At 42.3% G+C, this 19,116-nt stretch overlaps 1 protein-coding gene across 1 annotated transcript in view; it reads right to left on the reverse strand.

The window, feature by feature from the left end:
- The window catches only part of rin1b (Ras and Rab interactor 1b), a 37,622-nt gene that overhangs the window by 1,812 nt on the left and 16,694 nt on the right, over window positions 1–19,116 (reverse strand). The window contains exons 2-11 of the mRNA XM_074623024.1: window positions 13,576–13,719; window positions 13,189–13,303; window positions 12,910–12,982; window positions 12,374–12,465; window positions 11,199–11,374; window positions 10,730–11,014; window positions 9,969–10,524; window positions 5,194–5,502; window positions 4,689–4,820; window positions 3,471–3,640 (exon numbers count right to left, since the gene is read on the reverse strand). Of these exons, the coding sequence (XP_074479125.1) occupies window positions 3,471–3,640; window positions 4,689–4,820; window positions 5,194–5,502; window positions 9,969–10,524; window positions 10,730–11,014; window positions 11,199–11,374; window positions 12,374–12,465; window positions 12,910–12,982; window positions 13,189–13,303; window positions 13,576–13,719 (2,052 nt within the window). The remainder of the gene's footprint in view (window positions 1–3,470; window positions 3,641–4,688; window positions 4,821–5,193; window positions 5,503–9,968; window positions 10,525–10,729; window positions 11,015–11,198; window positions 11,375–12,373; window positions 12,466–12,909; window positions 12,983–13,188; window positions 13,304–13,575; window positions 13,720–19,116) is intronic.

The raw sequence follows: 19,116 nt of genomic DNA on the forward strand, positions 1-19,116 counted from the left end.
TCCCTCTGCTGCACTTTTAATACAAACTTTTTTACAAAAATTTTCCTAAAACCAACGGGTCTGTCTCAACAATCGCCACTCTTCAAAAACACTTAACCAGAAATTGTGCTGTACCTAAGCTATTATATAATGTCAGATTCAACCACCTACAGACGCCCTCACAACTCTCTTTAAAACACACACACACACACACACACACACTCACATACACACACACACAAACACACACACACGCGCACACAAAATGAAAACATACTAATCCTTTTACCAAACCTCGAGAAACCAGTGAATCCTCTTCTCAGCCACATACACCTGCACACACAACAACACCCCCCCCCCCCCCCTTCTCCTCCCCCCCAACACACACACACACACTCACACTCACACACAACACAAGTGGCCAAATACGCTCTAAAAAGAAAGAAGAAAAACACACACCGGCAATCACAATCAACAGGTCTGCCATGCTCAAAACTTACAGAGTCACTGAGCTCCTCGCTGTCCGTGTGCATATTGTGTTTGCCTGCTTCGATGGGTAGATGCGGCTCAATAAATTTCATGTTATCTGACCGCCCACTTCTTCATAGCACTTGGCTCACTGATCCCGCCTGTGTCAGTGGAAAATCTGGCTGCCGGGTGAGTTAGATCGGCTATTTGAAGCCAGGAGAGGCACCACGTGACGAGACAGAAGCGTTGTGGATGACAATGCCTTTTTTTTTTTTCCATGGCATCTGGCGCACCGTTTCACCAATCTGCGGCAGGGAGAGTGATAACGGGAGAGTGTAGGTACAAGTCGGTGTATTAGTGCATGCCCCATCGTAAGCCGGCGGCCCCAGATCAGCGGATTACCTCTAAAAATGTCTAAAAACTAATCCCCTAAAATGAATTTTTTCGCACGCAGAGAAGGGGGAATCCAGGTGCGTTGTTTGATTTTTGGATGGATGACCTACTGTCCCACTGAAAATCTTCACCTCTTGTACGACCTTTTAGAACATTTGAGTGCTTCCCTTGACTTCCCCAGCAGCAGTAATACCTGCTTCGAATCAGATATGGGTCGCTGCTACCCCACCTGTGGTTGTCACAGATGTAGGGTAATCTGATGTTGCTCGCCGTGCATCGCCATCAGTGTAATTAATGTAAAGTCTGACCTCTTTGGGTGGATTATCGCCTGGTCTTTGTTGCCGTTTGTTCCATTTCAAAGACATGAAACAGGTGCATGTTTGAATTGTGAAATGTGGAAACAGTTTGGCAGTGATTCTTCAGTGTCTGTTTGAAACTGCTTCCAGTACTAGAAGCTGGAGTTTAGAGCCAGGAAATCAGACTTCAGATAGGCTGTCAGTTACAGACAAGTACTCTAAAGCTAGTAGAGAATTTTAATATCCAACACTCACACATTTATAAACCAAATTTCACAGATTACAGCTCCAACTAGTTAATAACTAGCTATAACTGCAGGTTCAGATTAAATTTGTTCACATTTCAGCGGTAAAAATCACACGTTTCTTACAGTTGACCAACCCCTATTTTCGCTCTGTGCTCCATAAACACTTGATCAAGCTTAGAACCTCGGTCAACTTTCCCCTTCCCTGTCGGGTTATACATGTACTATATGCTACTTCTGTTCAAAGGTAACACATTACATTGGTGTTACAATCTTCACTACATTGTATATAGTCACAGTTACTATGAGGAATACTCATTTTGTGTTCATTTTCCCGGCTCCTGTGGACAAAAGCGGAAGTGTTTCCGAGCACCAGACTCCCCTTTACTCATTTTACTGCAGCAGAGTCCGGCAGTCTGATCCACCTTGTTCTGGTTCTGGTTCTCCCGTGAGTTCATTCCTTTTTTTATATTATCTCTGCTTCGTGCTGCCCCGAAATATGTTGACGTTTCTTTTTGTCAAGCTTGTCCGCCCTAGCAACAGTAACTAAGGGGGGCGGGACTTAGGATCGGTCAATTGTGACCTTGATTGGTCCATGAGAAGATGAGAGATTAGACGCTACTTTATAAAGTATCAACCAATGTTGACCTGACCTTTTATTTTCCTATCTGCACAGACTTCTAACAATCTTGAAAAATCAGTCACATCATGGCTGAATCACAGATATGAACGGCCTCTTCATCATGTAGTGTCTTCCTAGTTTAAGTTGATTCGTTTTTTTTTTAAAGATTTAAGGTGACAGACTGAACTTTGTGGTTTGAATTGCTCTCGTCGAAACTCCACCCAGAGCAGCATGCAACAACCGTCCTGAGTGATCCAGTCACAAGTGTACAGGTGTGAACGCACTTCACACGCATTGAGGACGCATTGAGATCAGATCTTTCAGACCACATTCAGAGGTGGTCTAGGCCACATATGGCCACATTCTTTTAGCAGTGTGTACGCGAATGTATCCTGGGCCACATTAAGGACTGCTTACTCAACTGAATCAACTGAGGGTCTCACTGCGCTCCTCATGGAAACGGCTTCTGTGCCCTATCGCCAGTAGACAATAACCTTATATCGTGATGTTAATAAAATGTACCCAAATTCACAAATATGTAGGATATTACTACTGACATTCATGTAATATTATGTCACAACGTCTGCTGTATCAGCCACGTGTTTACTACGTGTTTATTTGCATATCCTCCAGAGAAACCAGCCCATTGACTTGTGTCCTCTGTAGTGGACATTTTATCCACATGCATCCCCTTTTACTCTTTTGAGCTACTCTATCAACCCCTGGTGTATTTTAAAGAGGACATCCTGGAAAAATGAAATTGGAAGACGCTTTTTTTCCTCGGTTCCCAGGAGGATATAGAGCGGGGAAGTGAGATCCGATCACAAGTGGTCACTCAAGACGCATGTGGAGACGCATTCTAACGCCAGGTGTGACCAGACGTACTTAGAGCTGTCCAATTGTGATTGGATCACCCAAGACGCATGTTAAATGCCAGGTCTGAACAGGGCTTATGGCCAGGTATTTGGACCAGCTCTGAGATATTTTATGACCTGTGTAACATCTGCAATAAAGGAGCGTAAGGAGCCTCTGCTGTCCATCAAACGTATTTTGGGTTCCAGTCTATATTTTAGGAAGCTCTGTATCGCTCCAACCTTTCAGCATCACTTAGCATTGGGACTATTTTTCTTTTCTGTAAATGCTCTCAGAAGCATCTACAGTTATCTAAAGTGCTCAGATGATTGAGAAAGTAAATAACAAAAATACATGTTATTTTCACTAACAGCATTCTAACACGCCTTTATGTCGTTCACATGGTACAGTGGAGAACATCCCATAGATCTGTTTCACTGCATAATAAACAGGATTTCCTACATTCCACTGCACATCAATCAGCACTTCACACAGGGCAGCTATGTGCGACAGCTATAAAGTAGATTACTGTGCGAACCCACACATACTGTAACACTAAACAGTGTTTCTGTGATGTGTTACTACACATTTAAATCATCTGCGTACTGTACTTACCTGGCTCTGCTGGTTCTCCTTCTGTCTCTGGGCCTCTTGGCTCCGTCTGCAGCTCCACTCCTTCAGCGCCTCCTGGGCCTCTGACGTCAGGCAGCCGGAGAACGGCTGCTCCTGGTCCAGGCTCTGGATCAGACACAGGCTGGCGTACACACTGGTCAGGTAGTACCCACCTGGAACCAAAGACAACAACAAAAAGACAGTATACAGCTTAGCTTCTAGTAGCTATAAATAACAGCTAAAGAGTAAATAAAATGTAGAACAGGATCTAGTGATTCATGAGCAGGCACTAGTTATGACTACTACAAGAAGTAGTAGTCATAACTAATGTATATTGTAATTAAAAACTGGCTTGTTGAATGTGAAAGTGCAAAAATACAGATGAAGTTATTGATAGTAAAAGATGTACTAACCAAAATCGAATTAGTCACAAGTAATTAACATGTAGAGTTGAACTAATTAATTGGTTAAAGGGACTGTTTGTAACTTTTTAAGCGTATAAATGTATCGTTGATTTCAAGGCCACAGGTGTCGCTGTTAAGCAGCATTTCTGAATCTTACAAATAGTCCCTTTAATTGACTGAATGAATCGGCAACTATTTAGATAATAAATTAATTTGTTTTTTTTTGGGGGGGGAAATATATTATTTTCTGATATTCTTAGTCTTCTATGATAAAAAAATTATATATATTTAAATATGTTTTTGGGCTGTTGCATTGATAAAACAAGCAATTTAAATATAAGTCAACTTGGGTTTTATGAAATTTGTACAGTGGGAGGAAGTGGAGATGCGTCGTCCCTCTTTATATAGAGTCTATGGTCGGTCCTATCTCTGAATATGTTGCCGGCACAATCCAGGATGCTTTCAAGTCAAAAGAATCAAGTCGCAGTTAAGTCATGAGTCAATGGAGTGAAGGTGAAGGAAATCTTCTTTGACTTTGTTAAGCTGAGACCAAAGTCTTAAAACTCATAGCTTGAGTCTGAAGTTTAAGTCATGTATCTAAAGTTGACACCTGTTTATTTACCTGCTCACTTAGGGCGGTATATCCTATTTACTTGTGCAAAGGTTGTCAGATCTTTTATGAAAATCTACGTTATGAATGCCGGCACAAGTATAACATATGTCACTGCTGTACGGACAGACAGACGATCGGTTATTGGTTTAACAAATTAAAAGCACAGCCCAGCCTTTGGGGTGGCGTTTAGAGTTCAGGTCGTACCCTCTCCTCCGAGCCAGGACGGCTCCAGCAGCTCCATCATGTACTCCACCTCTATCAGGATGTGAGGCCTGTTACACTCCACAATCACGTAGGACAACGACGGCAGGAAGTCCTCCCAGCTCACTTCCTGTCCTGGAAAGAAAAATGACACAAGGACAGTATAAAAGCAAGCTGTCATTGATATTTTAAAGAAGGTTGCTGACAATTTAAATCGAATTATTTATAAATTCATTCATCTTAAATTTAGCCTAGTGTCCACTTTTGCAAATGTCAGCTTAGCTTTACGGACATGATGATGCATTCATTTCCAGCAGGTTTTGCTGAAAAGCAGACAGGTCGTTTTACAGATACAGTATTTCTGAATGTGGAGCTTTTGAAAGTGACAAGACACTCGCCTTTTGCAGAGATTGTTGACCTTCATTCCTTTTACAGGGAAGCTTTCAAGCAGCAAATACAGTCTGTTTAAATGCCTTAAAATCTAATAACAACAATGTAATGGTCTCACCTTGCAAGGATCCCATGGCCTTGTGGACGCACTTGCACACCTGCAGCAGCAGCAGCACCTTGTCGATGGGCGAGTGCGTCCTCTGCATCAGGAGCAGCTTCTGCTTCACCCTCTCCACCTCGCGGCTGTCGGGGACGCCCGTCCGCACGCCGAGCTGCTCCATGGTGGCGTCCCCCTTCAGGCGGATCATGTTCTGGGTGAGGCGCTGGCTGGTGCCGTCCTGATTGTGCGACGCAACCAGAGCCTTTTCGATGTGGGACCTCAAAGGCCGGAGCACACAGGAGAACATGGCCCGCTCCAGCGCCAGGTCTGAGGACAGAGGGAGTGAAGACTGTTGGCTGAGACTGAAACAATGTTTGTACGACTGTGAGGCTATTTTTCTGTAGACAGAGTTGCTTGTGCGTTTTATTTATTTGCTCATTTGCAGGTAGAGAAACGTGTCTACATATCTAGAGGCACTGGCAAGAGGCCCAGAAAAGTATAATGCTGCTATCGCTGTTGAATTATTAGGGTGAAAAGTATCAACAATGAAAATGGAGTCGTTCTTCCACTTGTAAAAAATGTTTAAATAAATACCAAGGATATTTTTTTAAGCTGTGCAGGGGAATTCAGATTTTCTTATTGACTGCATATGTGATTAAAATACATTTTTACCAACTGACAAAACATATACAAACAGAAAAACAATCAACACCAACATGTTGTATTCATGTGATTTCTAAAAAATGACTGTTAAGACTGCAACCATCTCAAACCCCAATTCCATTATGACTTTTATACCCTGGAAATCTTACTGAATATTAGTACTCTCGCATAAGTATTACAACCAATAAAGCTGGTTTATATAATGTGTGATCCTGTTAAAAACATTATGTCTTTTCATTTCTGGAAGACATCAAAAATTCACACAACATGGAATTTGTCGACTCACAGGAGCGACTTACTCTAAACATGTGAAATGGTCGTGTAAATTTCTCAAGACAAAAAAAAAAAAAATACAAATAAAACTCAAACAGCAAAATAAAAATACAAGTTATGGCCTCAAAAAGTTGATTCAACACTTTTAAAACAAATGTATAACTATGTAACCCTTCTAACTTTTCCAAAAGGTACCATTCAATTCTGTGCTGCTATATTGGATTGCATCCGATTATACAGGCGTTCATGATTTCTGTCCCAATCTGGGAATATCACAAAGAATGAAAATCTGACAGGACTCTTCATACACATAGCTTTACTCTGTGATAATTTGATTAAACTTGTTAATATAGGAATAAACAACATGTAAGCATAGTATCAGCAGAAGTAATAAACATCTTAAAGCTACATTTTGACACAGGGACTCTCCTCAAGACAAGGCTTCTAGATAAGGTATTAAAGTACAACCTCATCATGTCAGTTGATCTTGTTTTCAGTTGAATTATCACAAACCAGTTGACAGACTGGTAAACGTCCTGCTCACACCAGAAAGTGACATAACAAAATTAATCCATGCCATGATAGAAGCTCTGTGACGAGGTGACTACTCACAAAACTTGGAACACGGTAGCAAGTCGGGAACATGCATAGACCGCACACAGGAAGTGGACGTAGTCACTGTGACGTCACCCATTGGTTTGTGGGCTACGGTTTTGGGGTTAAAGTTGTAAGACGAAAACACGGACAACTCCCAGACCGGACTAGCCGTGGTAGCGACCTGTCAATCACAAGGTAGCCACACCCTAAAGCATACCCTGCTTTATGGTCTATTTGACTCTAAATGGGACCATAATTGACTAAATGAACATCATGCTGTATTGAAGAAGACTTGAAACTAGTGATTGAGAACATAAACTCATGTTTACAATGTTTACTGAGGTAATAGATCAAGTGAGAAGTAGGCTCATTTTCTCATAGACTTCTATACAATCAGACTTCTTGTAGTTATTGTGTATATGTAACTCCCTGTGAAATTACAAATTGTTGTTTTTACATTTCTGTTTGTGAACTTCAAGGAGATAAAACTTGTTAATAGTGATCTTTAGAGGTGTTAGTATGCATATTTCTTTTAAACTCTGGACAGAGCCAGGCCAGCTGTTTGCAGTCTTTATATGCTAAGCTAAGCAAAATCGTCTCCTGGCTCTTAACACACAAGATTGGTATCAATCATCTCACTCTCAGAAAGAAAGCGAATAATGTCCCAAAATGTTAAACCACTCCTTTAAAACCTCTTTGCATATATTCTCAGAAGTGCACCGTCATCAAGCTAAAACAACACTATTTTTCTCAGCACCTGAAAAGCCAACACTCTGGAGAAGATATGGTTTTATTTTTGCGCCTGACAACAGTGAGATGTAATACACAAGCTCGTGGATATGATGTTACACATGCATGCTCTCACACGTGGAAAAACACACACACACACACACACACACAGTGATTCTCCTGCAGTCAGTGGGCAGTCCTGACTAAGTGGGTAACAATTCTCCAGTGCGAACTGTTTTCCACTCATCATCAATATCCTCCTCTCCCTCCTGTATAATCCCCTAACATCTCCCCCCCCCATCTACCTTACTATATCATTCCCCCTTGTGATTAATCATTCACGCCCTCCATGCTCTGTTTCTCTACCTCCCTCCCAGCATCCCATCTCTCTTTTTACCAGCTCCGGAGAGTAACAGATTACATGTAATGCGATTACAGCCTTGTTAGATGCTGAAAAAAACACTCATCTTACTCATAGGTGTGTAACTGATTACATTTTCAAAGTATCCAGCCTATTTCCATCCCTCCCTCCCACCCTCCCCTGAATCGTGCTGCTCTTCAAGTGAGCGTGGGACTGTGATATCTTTTTATGATAAACGAGGGGGAGAAAGAAAAAAAAAAAAAAAATGCAAATGCCTCCCACCGACGCAATGCGAGATAAATCAGAATCAGAGCGCAGGAAGGAAGGATGGGAGGAAGGAAGGAAGGCAGCGGCCGACCGCTCTCCCCTGAAGCCTCTGCACTGCCAGGCAACCATCCATCATCACGCATTTACACACACAAACACACCTGCGAACGCACACTCGGGCCGCACACAAAAGGAGTCCAAAAAAGACAAACCTACGCACAGGACTGTGTCAAAAGATCTGACTAGAATCCTTCCAGTAGCACCCTGCGATGTCTTTACAATAACGGGAAGAATCACACTTTGAATGTGATGGATGAGAGTGCAGGCGCGTCGGGCAGGGCTTTCCTAATGCTGTTTTCTAAATACCAGAGACAATATGAGCTCCAGTGAATACCCCCCCACGCAAACTACTTTGTGTTGACAGTGCCTTTCACTGGAGCCTGGGCAGCCCACCATTTATGAGAAAAGGCTGTCTGTTTCCATAGACCTGCGTCCTCTGGCACTGTGCTCTATTGAATCAGTGTTTTCTAATAGTACAGTTTGTTTTCTTCACATTTCTCTCCCTCCTCCGGTCCCCCACTGCACTCACCGTCTCCTCGTTTTGATGTGACAAACTAATCATGCATAATGTGAGAAATTCACAAGGTTGAGAAGATGGAGCTCGAAATGTAATCCAGCACAGTCAGCTGAATTCAATCAAATCACTCACTCACTGATTTAATTTGAGTTTAAATACAATTTAAATGTTACTAATTATGACAATTTCACACAAATGTCTAACAGGATAAAATGATGGAGTGGTGACATTTTGAACAGACATGGATGTAAACTGCAACTTGACTTGGTTTTGCAGACGTGTGCAAACACGAGGCGGTAATTCTAGTTTCATTTGAAATGCTTTCTGATAAGGTGTACTTTATAGTAGATTAATAAGTTGTAACTAATAGCTGCAATAACTAGAATTACCGCCTTGCGGTTGTATGCCTCCGCCGACCGGTCACTCTGCAGTTTATATCCATGTCTGTCCAAAATATTATCACTTCGTCATTTTATCCTTTTAGACATTTGTGTGAAATTGTCATAATTAAAATGTAAATGTAAATTTTACTGTCACACATTGTACATAACACAGCACATCAGATTTCGTCTCTGGATTTAACCCCTCCTAGTATATTAAGAGCAGTGGGCAGCGCCCGGGGAGCAGTTTTTTTTTTAGGTGCCTTGCTCAAGGACACCTCGGTATTGCCCAAGAGGCGAACTTGAACCTGTTCAGCTACCAGTCCACACTCTGTACTTGGTCCATGTGGGGACTTGAACCAGCAACCCTCCGGTTCCCAAGCCAAGTGCCAACGGACTGAGCTACTGCCACCCCCGCCGGCTTATGAAAAATAATTCTTGAGTTATGGCAAAAAAAACTGTTTTCTGAGGTCACAGTGACCTTTGACCACCAAAATCTAAATCAGTTTATCTTTGAGTCCAAGTGGACGTTTGTGCCAAATTTGAAGAAATTCCCTCAAGGCGTTCCTGAGATATCACGTTCATGAGAATGGGGCGGACAGGCGGACAACCCGGAAACCCATGCTTCTCCGTTTCCACGTGAAAATGCACAGGTGTTATTTAGAGATGCTCGTTGTTAGATTTGGGGTATAATTAAATCTGTTCAGTTTAATTCTGCTGTGTCCTTTTGAACACGCCTCCTGACAGGAAGTTGGATATGGTAGACCATCTCTTCTTGACATACAGTTACTCATTTACTTTAATTTGTGCAAGAAAGTGGAAATTGCACAATGTGCCTGTTCCTTTGCAATACTTTAAATACTGCAATAAAGCCATCAGTCAGTATCTGAGAGACATGTTTCACGCTATCATTCAAATAAAATGTGTTTTACGTGTGTTTGTTTACCTTTCTCGTTCTCCGGCACCAGCGTTTCAATGGGAGGCTCCAGCTCTCCGCTGTCCAGTAGGCAGCACTTTGCCTGGGACAGAAAGAGGCGCAGACCCTGCAGGAGCTGCACAGAGGTCACACGTGACGAGGAAGAGGATGAAGAGGAGGAAGCCAGGGATTTGAGCGCCTCTCTCTGTTCCAGGACGAAGTCCTGAACCATGCCCCCAAACATGGAGCGCCTGTCTCTGGACAGCTCCTCCACCAGCCGCGTGAGCCGCTTGTCCGGAGCAAAGAAACACACGAAGGCCTCGCTCATGCGGTGCAGCCCGCCGCGGCCTCGAGAGCGCTCGAGCGGCGGCCGCTGGTAGAAGCGAGTTTGGGCCTCGGCCGTGCTTTCTGGATCTGAATCCGAGTCATTGTCCTCGTCCATGCTGCTGAAAGAGCTGCTGCTGTCGAGCTCGGCCAGGGACGGTGCCGGGCGGCGCTCCAGGTTCAGAACGGCCACCTGGATGCCTTGCTCGTCTGCTCGGACAGACTGCTGGGGCTGTGGAGGCTGCTCCACCTGTGCAGAAGCCTTGCCCAGGACAGAAGGGATCATTTTACAGCATGATAATTGAGATATTGTGGTGGGTAATATCTTTTGCATGAATTGCCTGAAGTACCAGATGACTTGAGCGTACAAAATAAGAAAGCATGCTTAATATGAGACATTTAAGATGATTTTCTAAACTTCCTAATATTCACAGTCCCACATAGAAGTGAAGACATGATCTGATTACTTGTGGCACGTAGACAGGTATCATCTCCTCTTCCTCTGCAGAACCCGGCGATACAGCGGGGGTTCTCCTCAGGACCCCCGCCCCGGGGTGAACTCTTCTCTGCGGGTTACTGCCGGCCTTCTGCAGCCTCTCCAAGCCGCCGGGCTGCTCCAACGACGAGGGAGGCGAGTAAGAGCCGACCCCCTCCAGGGACAGATTCATGGAGGACTCGGAGAGCCGGAGCCGCATGCTTCGCTTGAAGCGGTGCCGTTTATTGGAGGCACTGTGGTTAATGAGTTGTGGCTGCTGTTGAAAAGAAAAAAGTGGATTCAGTCCATCATCTAACAAGAGCCAGTGGCTTTTTGAACTGTTTATTTTTCAAAGGGTATAAAGTGAAGTGCAAGGTGAAGAGTATTATGTCAGGTAAAATGCTAGAAAATCACCAACGGAGGAGTCCTTAAATGGTCTCAGAGAAACCTTCACTACTAACCATGCTGAACTCCAGCTGAAGGAAGAGTGGATTGATGAAGCAGATTTTGCCTGGTCTACCTCGGGTCAGCAGGGCATATCGCTCCTGGGCCACAGGACCCTGGCTGCCGCTGGTTGATGCAACTGGGTCCAACGGTCCGTTTTGGATCTCTGAAGCAGTCGGTGTGCTCCAGAAGTCTAGTCCAGAAAGAAGAAGAGAGTTTGGATACCAACGTTTTTCAGTTACACATTCAATACATGCAGATAATACCAAACAACCAATCTGAACCTTTCTAGTTTGTGTGCAGCAATTGTGCAAATATTTCAAAATTCGAGTGGTAATAATTCACTTTTGTCATTTTACAAAACAAAAACAAAAAAAATGCAATAAAATACATTATATATAAATAAAGTATGTGCTGTATAATGTAAGCTTGACACCGATTTTGCAGAACCATGGTGAGAACGAGTCTTTTCTTTTTGAGCTGCAGTCAGTGACACATGTCTTGTGTCATTTTTAGCCATCTTGAAGTCGCACCTCGCTCTCTGCTGCTGCTGCGCTGCATCAATACACGCTAGCATGTTAAAATAGATGCAAGCTGGCAGTCACTACTTTAGTCACTATTTACTTTACTCTCTCACTTTGCTGAGGAGAAGCCATTACAAAGGGACTTCACTGTATCCTCACCGTTTCCGATGCTGCAAGGTGGTAATCTACACAAAGAATGTATAAAGTGTTTAGCAATATTTGTCGGTATGCTCTCTTTTTGGTAGTTGGTTAGTTGGTGAGCAATGTGAAAGTAGCACAAAGAGTGACTAATGGTGCGTTCACACTACGAGCGACACAGCAACAGGCTACAAGTCATTTTCAATGGAAGCCAGTGAAGCTACAAATTGACACCTGAGGGCACAGATAGAAGTTGGATAGAACTGTGTGTACGACTGATTTAATGAGACACAAAATAAAACAGAAGGGCTAATAAACAGTATTTACTACATCTTTTTTACTATTGATGCACGGAGCAGCCTCGTTGGATTTTGAGGTCGAGGTTGGGGTGAGGTTTGTCCGACTTTCCAAGTAGGAAATCCGACTTCAGGGGGCGCTCCAGCTTGGAAATTACGACTTCCCAGTCCAAATGGAACGCAGCATCACTACGTTTAGTTTGAAAAGGATGAGAGGTTATTCGATCACTGTACCTTGTCCCATGTGTGAGATGGCCTCCAGCTGCCTGTGTGTTGTGGCTTTAGCGATGGCCTCTGGTAGCTGAAGCGGGAACGGCAACACATCTCTGCAGACGAGAAAAAAATGGACACAAAAAGAAGTTAAATTAAACCCCGTTTCCAGAAGATCTTGGCTGAATGACATCAGGTGAACTGCATGGTCAAAAGTATGTGGACACCCGCAAGTGATTGTTTTGAGATTTGCTCCCATTCAGCCACAAGAGCATCAGTGAGATTGACCGCTGATTTTGGGCGATAAGGCCAACAGGCTCTGTGCAGGCCAGTTCATTTCTTCCGCACCAAACAATTCCTTAATGGATCTCACTTTGTGCATAGGGGTATTGTCTTGTTATAACAGGAAAGGACCTTCTCTAAATCAAAAAGTTGAAAGCACACTATTGTCTAATATATCATCATGGTTTCTCTTCATTGGAACTAAGGTTGAAAACCATGAAAAACAGCCCCGACTGTCCACATACTTTTGCTGTGTTTCAGGTAAAACAATACATCACCTGCTGATACAGTAGAAGGCCACCAGTCGACACAGGTCAGGGAAGGTGAGCGCTGAGCTGTCCAAGGCGAATGCTGGTTATAGAAGAGACAGAGTTTGAGTGACAGCTGTGGAGGCGTTGGGAGACTTGTTCACATCTAACAGGAAATATAATCTGGAGGACCCATCCTCTCTGTCCCACAATACTTTACCCTGTAAGTGTTTGAACTGCACTGCACCAGCAAAGAGAAATCTATCACAGGTGGATAATAATGCTAATCCAGCTTTGTTTCATACTCACTGGAGTCCTCCTCACAGATGAAGTACTCCTTAACAGACGAGGCACTTTTGTCCGCCGTCACTCTCAAACACAACACCTTCCTCTGGCTGGAGCTGCATTTACGCACCAAAAAGGTCTGGAAGCACCAAACGACACGGCACAGAAACGAGAATAAAGCAACAGGGATGTTGTGGAGGAGGCACAGATGGTGCAAACAGCAATGTAAAGCACAAAATAATACCAAGATAAACAATGAAAAATATGTTAGCGTTCAGCAACTTTGGGGGAAATTAAAGCGAATGTAGTAAAATCTTAAATACTACAGTGTGTTCTTTACATTTATCAATATATTCCTGTATTCTTTTAACTGATAAGGTCACATGATTGAAATAACTGACTAGTCCGTACCCCAACCGGCTCTCTGAGCAGTCTATAGAGGGCAGAGTCCTGGCTGAACGACAGCTGCAGCCACACAGGATGTGTGATTAGCAGACGATCCAGGACGCTGAAGACCCGCTGAGAGCCTCGATGGGTGCTGCCCGTCTCCTGCATCTGGAACACATGAACCAGTTTATCACTCAACAACCATCAGATGAGTTATTCCTCATTTTCTATGTCTGTTTGAACATCTATTTCCAAAACAAATGTTAGCCCTATTTAAAGGATTAGCTTTGCAATGTCTGTATTTGTCAACTTGTCTGTACTAAATAGTTGTCCACAAGGTCTTTGTGCTGAAATGAGTAAAATATATATGATGATATTTAGTATATGAGTGCAGTTTGTCCAGCTTTTCCTTAAGAATTGTGCCCAGACTGTGCCCCCTAAAGCTGAAATGAAACCTACGCACTAAACAAGTGTACTTATACAGTAAAAAGGTGAACATATACACACATGTAGCTGCTTATACAACACGCTCACACTGCAAGTATTGAGATAAGGGCTGGGCGATTTGGAGAAAATTAAATATCACGATATTTTTGACCAAATACCTCGATATTGTGACAATACTGTAGCGTTGACTATTCGTGCATTCACAAAATATTTAGATTTTTCATAAATAATCATCAGTAATTGGATACAATGACTAAAATTAAATACAATTTTATTATTAAATTGAATTGAATCAAAATTGTAATGTAGCAGACTTTGTCAATATTTTCTGTCGTTGTCCAAAGAATCAATATTACATGTATCGTGATGAAACTTGCGCGCATACTTAAATAACAGTAGGCATAATAATATGCTAATTCAACTTCAGGAGAGACTCGATGTTCTCTGCAACTAGATGGAAAAAAAATATGCTCTTATATCGGTATGGGCCAAAATCCAATATGCTGCATCCTTAGTCATATCTCTCTCTCTCCACGTTTCCTGGTTTAATGAAATCCAATCAGACTGTGACTGCATTACCACAAATCTGATTTGTGTCTGATTCAGGTCGCTAAGCAAAAAGATGTCAGATTTATTTTTTTTCAGTTAAAAAAGGCAGATATTTTGTTTCTTTTTTTTCAAAATTATTATCTTTTTTTAGGATGTTTTATGCCTTTATAGATAGCTTTAGTGGAGAAATGACAGGAAGGGGGTGAGAGAGAGAGAGAGAGAGAGAGAGATGCAACAAGGGTTCCCGGCTGGATTCGAACCGAGGACGTAGGGCTGCACAATTAATCCAATATTAATCGCAATCACAATTTTGGCTTCCCACAATTAAATGAACATCATCGACTGCGATATTGACGTTTAAAATGCTCCGCTTAAAGAAAACTCTGCTGTATATCAAATCAAGCGCTTCCTAAACTAACAGCCAGCCACCAGGGGGCAATCCAGATGTTTTGGTTTCACTTTTTGGGAAGCTGTCCTGCCACTGCGTGGGAGCCCTACAGCGGCAGCCTGTAAGAGACTTTCCTGAATGTTGTGGCTGCAGTCCATAGTAGAAGAGTAACATACTGTATATTAATCATTTTAACAGAGAGCAGACAAGCAAAACGAAAATACACTGAATTCAAGTGAATAAGAACCTTATTTTAAGTCTTATTTTGGTGCAGCAATGTGTTAATTAGGACAAGCAGAAAGCACAATGTGAAAGTGAAAGCAGTGCTCTGTTGATTTAATTTTGGGTAAAAACGTTTTGATACAATTGTATTTTCTTCTAGGAGATGCACTATGAATTAGGAGTGTAAGAAAATATCGATACATATGAGCATCGCGATATTATGTTGTGCGATTTTTGCCTGTTCTAAAATTGTTTATTTATACTATGACAGTTTTCCTAAAATGAAATTAAAAACAAATTGCAATATATTGAATTGTTACCCCAATGTCATGATACGTATTGTATCTCAAGGTTCTTGCCAATACACAGCCCTAATGTGAACACAAAAATGATACAAAGATTTGTACATTAGCAGGAATGTAGCACAACATGGGAGTGAAAGCAGTGCTCCGTTTGTTTAAATGTGAAAGTGCAATAAAAATCCCTAAAATCAATGAATGATAATGATAAATAATTGTGATCTCCATATCGATTAAACGTAATTATCTTAGTCATAATCGTGCAGCCCTACGAGGACGTTGTCGTTCATGGTCGGCCGAGTTTGACCTGCTGTCTTAAAGTGCCGTTAACTAACTTATCCGTCACCAAACTTCCGTTCAAAGTTACTAAACATTTTAAAGCAGCTTTACATCCTTCTGTTCAATCTATAATCAAAGTGTTGTTGTGGGCTTCAGTGTGCTGTACACCTCTCCTCCTTCTGTCTCCACTATAACAACAGAAAACACCACATATTTCTAAAGAATCACTGTTTAAACTTCTGGCAAAAAATGCACTTTTACATGTGCTTCAATCATTCAGCGTGAACTGTGTGTGTGTGTGTGTGTGTGTGTGTGTGTGTGTGTGTTTTCCTTATTTTTGGCCCTTTAGTGTTCAATCACAGATTTACTCTCTCTCTCTTTCGCTCTCAGATGGGCTTGCTGCTGGATGTCACACTGTGTGGGCTGCCGGCGAACGCTTGTGAGCGTAGCAGCAGATGGTTGCCATGGCAACCTGGGCCTACACATCCTACCAGGCATTCCCACTCAGTGAAACACCCTTTCTCTGACAAGTTGGAGATGCGCGTGCACATGCAAACACACGTATTCATACAGTATACAGCACACACACACACACAGTATCTTAAAACAGTGACAGGTTTTTCCGGAGTGCAGAGGTGTTTTATTTCTAGGAAGCTTTTTTTTTTATTTCTTTTCCCCCATTGCCGTCAATAATTTTTAGTTGCTTCCTCCTCCCTCACATCAGAGCGCCAAAGTTAATTTCTGAGTAATGACTGTGCTGCTCCGAAATCAGATGCAGCAGCCTGTTTCTGCGTATTAAGGGGAAGCATTAATATTGCTTTCATTCTATAACACATTTGAATTTGTCATATTTTTCATCCCCTCCTGCAACTTGTTACATAACTCTCCCCTCCTCTTGGGGAAACCAGTTATCTGCGCGCCAATCTGCACTCTGTAGGATCATTAGCAGGTAACGGTAAATAGCATTAGAGAGGTTGGGAATCAGGTAAAGAGGACATCAATCAAAGGACAGGGGGGTCGCTGTTATATCATAATCACAGGTTTGTTGTGGCAGCTGGAAGGCTTTAGAGGAAACTGTTGCAGAACTTGTTGATCATGTTAAAATATTAGAAGAATTGAAACCCCATAAGAGTAATTGTCTGATAATAGTTTAGCGACTGTAACTAGACGGGGCAGGCGTGCCACGCTTTGGATATCTCCACATTCAGAGACATGGGGCTATTGTGAGAGCCACACTCAGTTAACAAAGAGCTTAAAACCAAAAAATACAAGAGCAGATATCAGTAAGCCAATGTGGAAGTGCCTGAAACTTGCATTCTTTCCAATAGCCAGCAGGGGGCGACTCCTCTGATCGCAAAAAGAAGTCTGATTGTATAGAAATCTATGTGAATCTCACTTGATTTATTACCTCAGTAAACATTGTAAACATGAGTTTATGGTCTCAATCGCTAGTTTCAAGTCTTCTTCAATACAGCATGATGTTCATTTAGTAAATTATGGTCCCATTTAGAGTCAAATAGACCATAAAGCAGGGGATGCTTTAGGGCGTTGCTACCTTGTGATTGACAGGTCGCTACTGTGCCGTTGTCCGGTCTTGTCTTTGTTTTCATCTTACAACTTTAACCCTTTCACAGTGTGTTTTCAATTCATGAAAGTTAATCGTAACCTTTTTGGTCGCCTATAAATGTCTTATTCAGCATTCGGTTGTACTTAGCTCCCCCTTGTGTCACTTCTTGTATACAGCCTATGGTAAATATATAAGGAATGGATGGTGAGTTCGTCTGCTCTAATGTAAGCTGCATACATTAGCATGCCCGGCAGCTGACTAACTACCTACAGTACTACCTTGACCCAGTTGAACCTCTCATGTATTTGCATAAATCTGTGTTTTTCAAACATCTCCAGTTAATTATCTGTTAGAGAAACTGATGGTTACTCGAGTGTGCTGCTAATGCATACAGTCTATGCATGAGAGGCACAAACTGGGTATCATGATACATACATGATAATGTATACCGTCTCAGTGCATATTTTAGACCACTGTCACAAGCCATGGTCTGTTTGTCTCGTCCAAATCAGAGTGAAATTGACACTTTTGGTTTGTTTTCTATTTAGTCTGGTTCGGTTTCACAGTGCACAAATCAAAGTGGACCAAATAAAATAAAAAAAAGTTGCTGAGGGCCGTGTAGGAAGGAGCGAATTTATCTTTTTCATCTCGAGAGCTGCCACTTCTAAGCAGGGAATCGCGTACTTTGATGCTGTCCAAGTGTCCCTTCTCCTTCAGTTCACAGACTTCATAAACGTCACTATTTTCGTTGATATTATTTAGCATATTCTGTATGTTCTCTTTGGTCCAGATGTCAAGCAAACATCAGACAAGATCAGTCCTCTCCCACTCACGTTAACCTGTCGTTTAGTTGTGTCCATCTCAACAAATGCTGACACAAGCAGCCTGTGTTTTGGTTCGCTTGGAAACGGTCCGACACCACCTCTCGCAAGTAGTCTCGGACCGGTTGTTTTGGTCCGCACCAGAGTACGATTACTGCATTCACAACCGGCAAAACGGACCGCACCAGGGGTTGAACCACACCAGAGTTCGATTAAAGTGGACTAGATGTTAACTTGTGAAAGCGCCCCAAGACATCTTTATAGGTTTTTGCTTTAAAAGGAGTCAGCTGGAAACATTTCAAAATCACCTGGAGACTTAACCAAATCATGATTTTGCATCAGCCTTCGCTTATACTAGTTAGCTACGGTTGATAAAATCTGCTAGCGACAACATTTCAGCCAACAAAATCAAAGATCGGCGGCTATAAATGAGAAGCCTGCTTTTGTTTACCAGGCATAGCAACGGTTACTAAGGGGAGCAGGTCTAAGCGAAATGTCAAATGCAAATAAATGAAGCCGGGTATGACTGTTTTATCTGTCAGATGATGCTTTCAAATGAAACTCGTGAGCTCGTGTTCACAACATGGGAAGTCCTGTACATGATATGCTTGGCGTTCAAGTGGTTAAGTCGTGAGAACACCGCTGCTAAGCAACGGCAATATTAACGTTACTATAATTTAGCAAGCTATTAAGTGGGTAACATAATGCAGGAAATGCAAAAGCATAACGACGGAGGAAAAAGATGAGGCCGTTGGGAATATCAACATTTTCCTCAGATGTATTATAAAATTACAAAGAAAAACAATATACGTCTAAAATTACAATATATTGACTTATTATGCACCGAAACAATAACTTCCGTGGGCTCCGCCATTTCTGACAACGTCAACAAACACAACTCGTGTACGTACGAAGTCGTGAATACCCCAATAGGGGGGGCGTTCATATGGACTCTTCTCGTGAACACGGTAAACACAAACCCCATTTGAAGGC

The sequence above is a fragment of the Sebastes fasciatus genome, chromosome 22 (assembly GCF_043250625.1).
Source record: "Sebastes fasciatus isolate fSebFas1 chromosome 22, fSebFas1.pri, whole genome shotgun sequence".
NCBI classification, from domain to species: Eukaryota; Metazoa; Chordata; class Actinopteri; order Perciformes; family Sebastidae; genus Sebastes; species Sebastes fasciatus.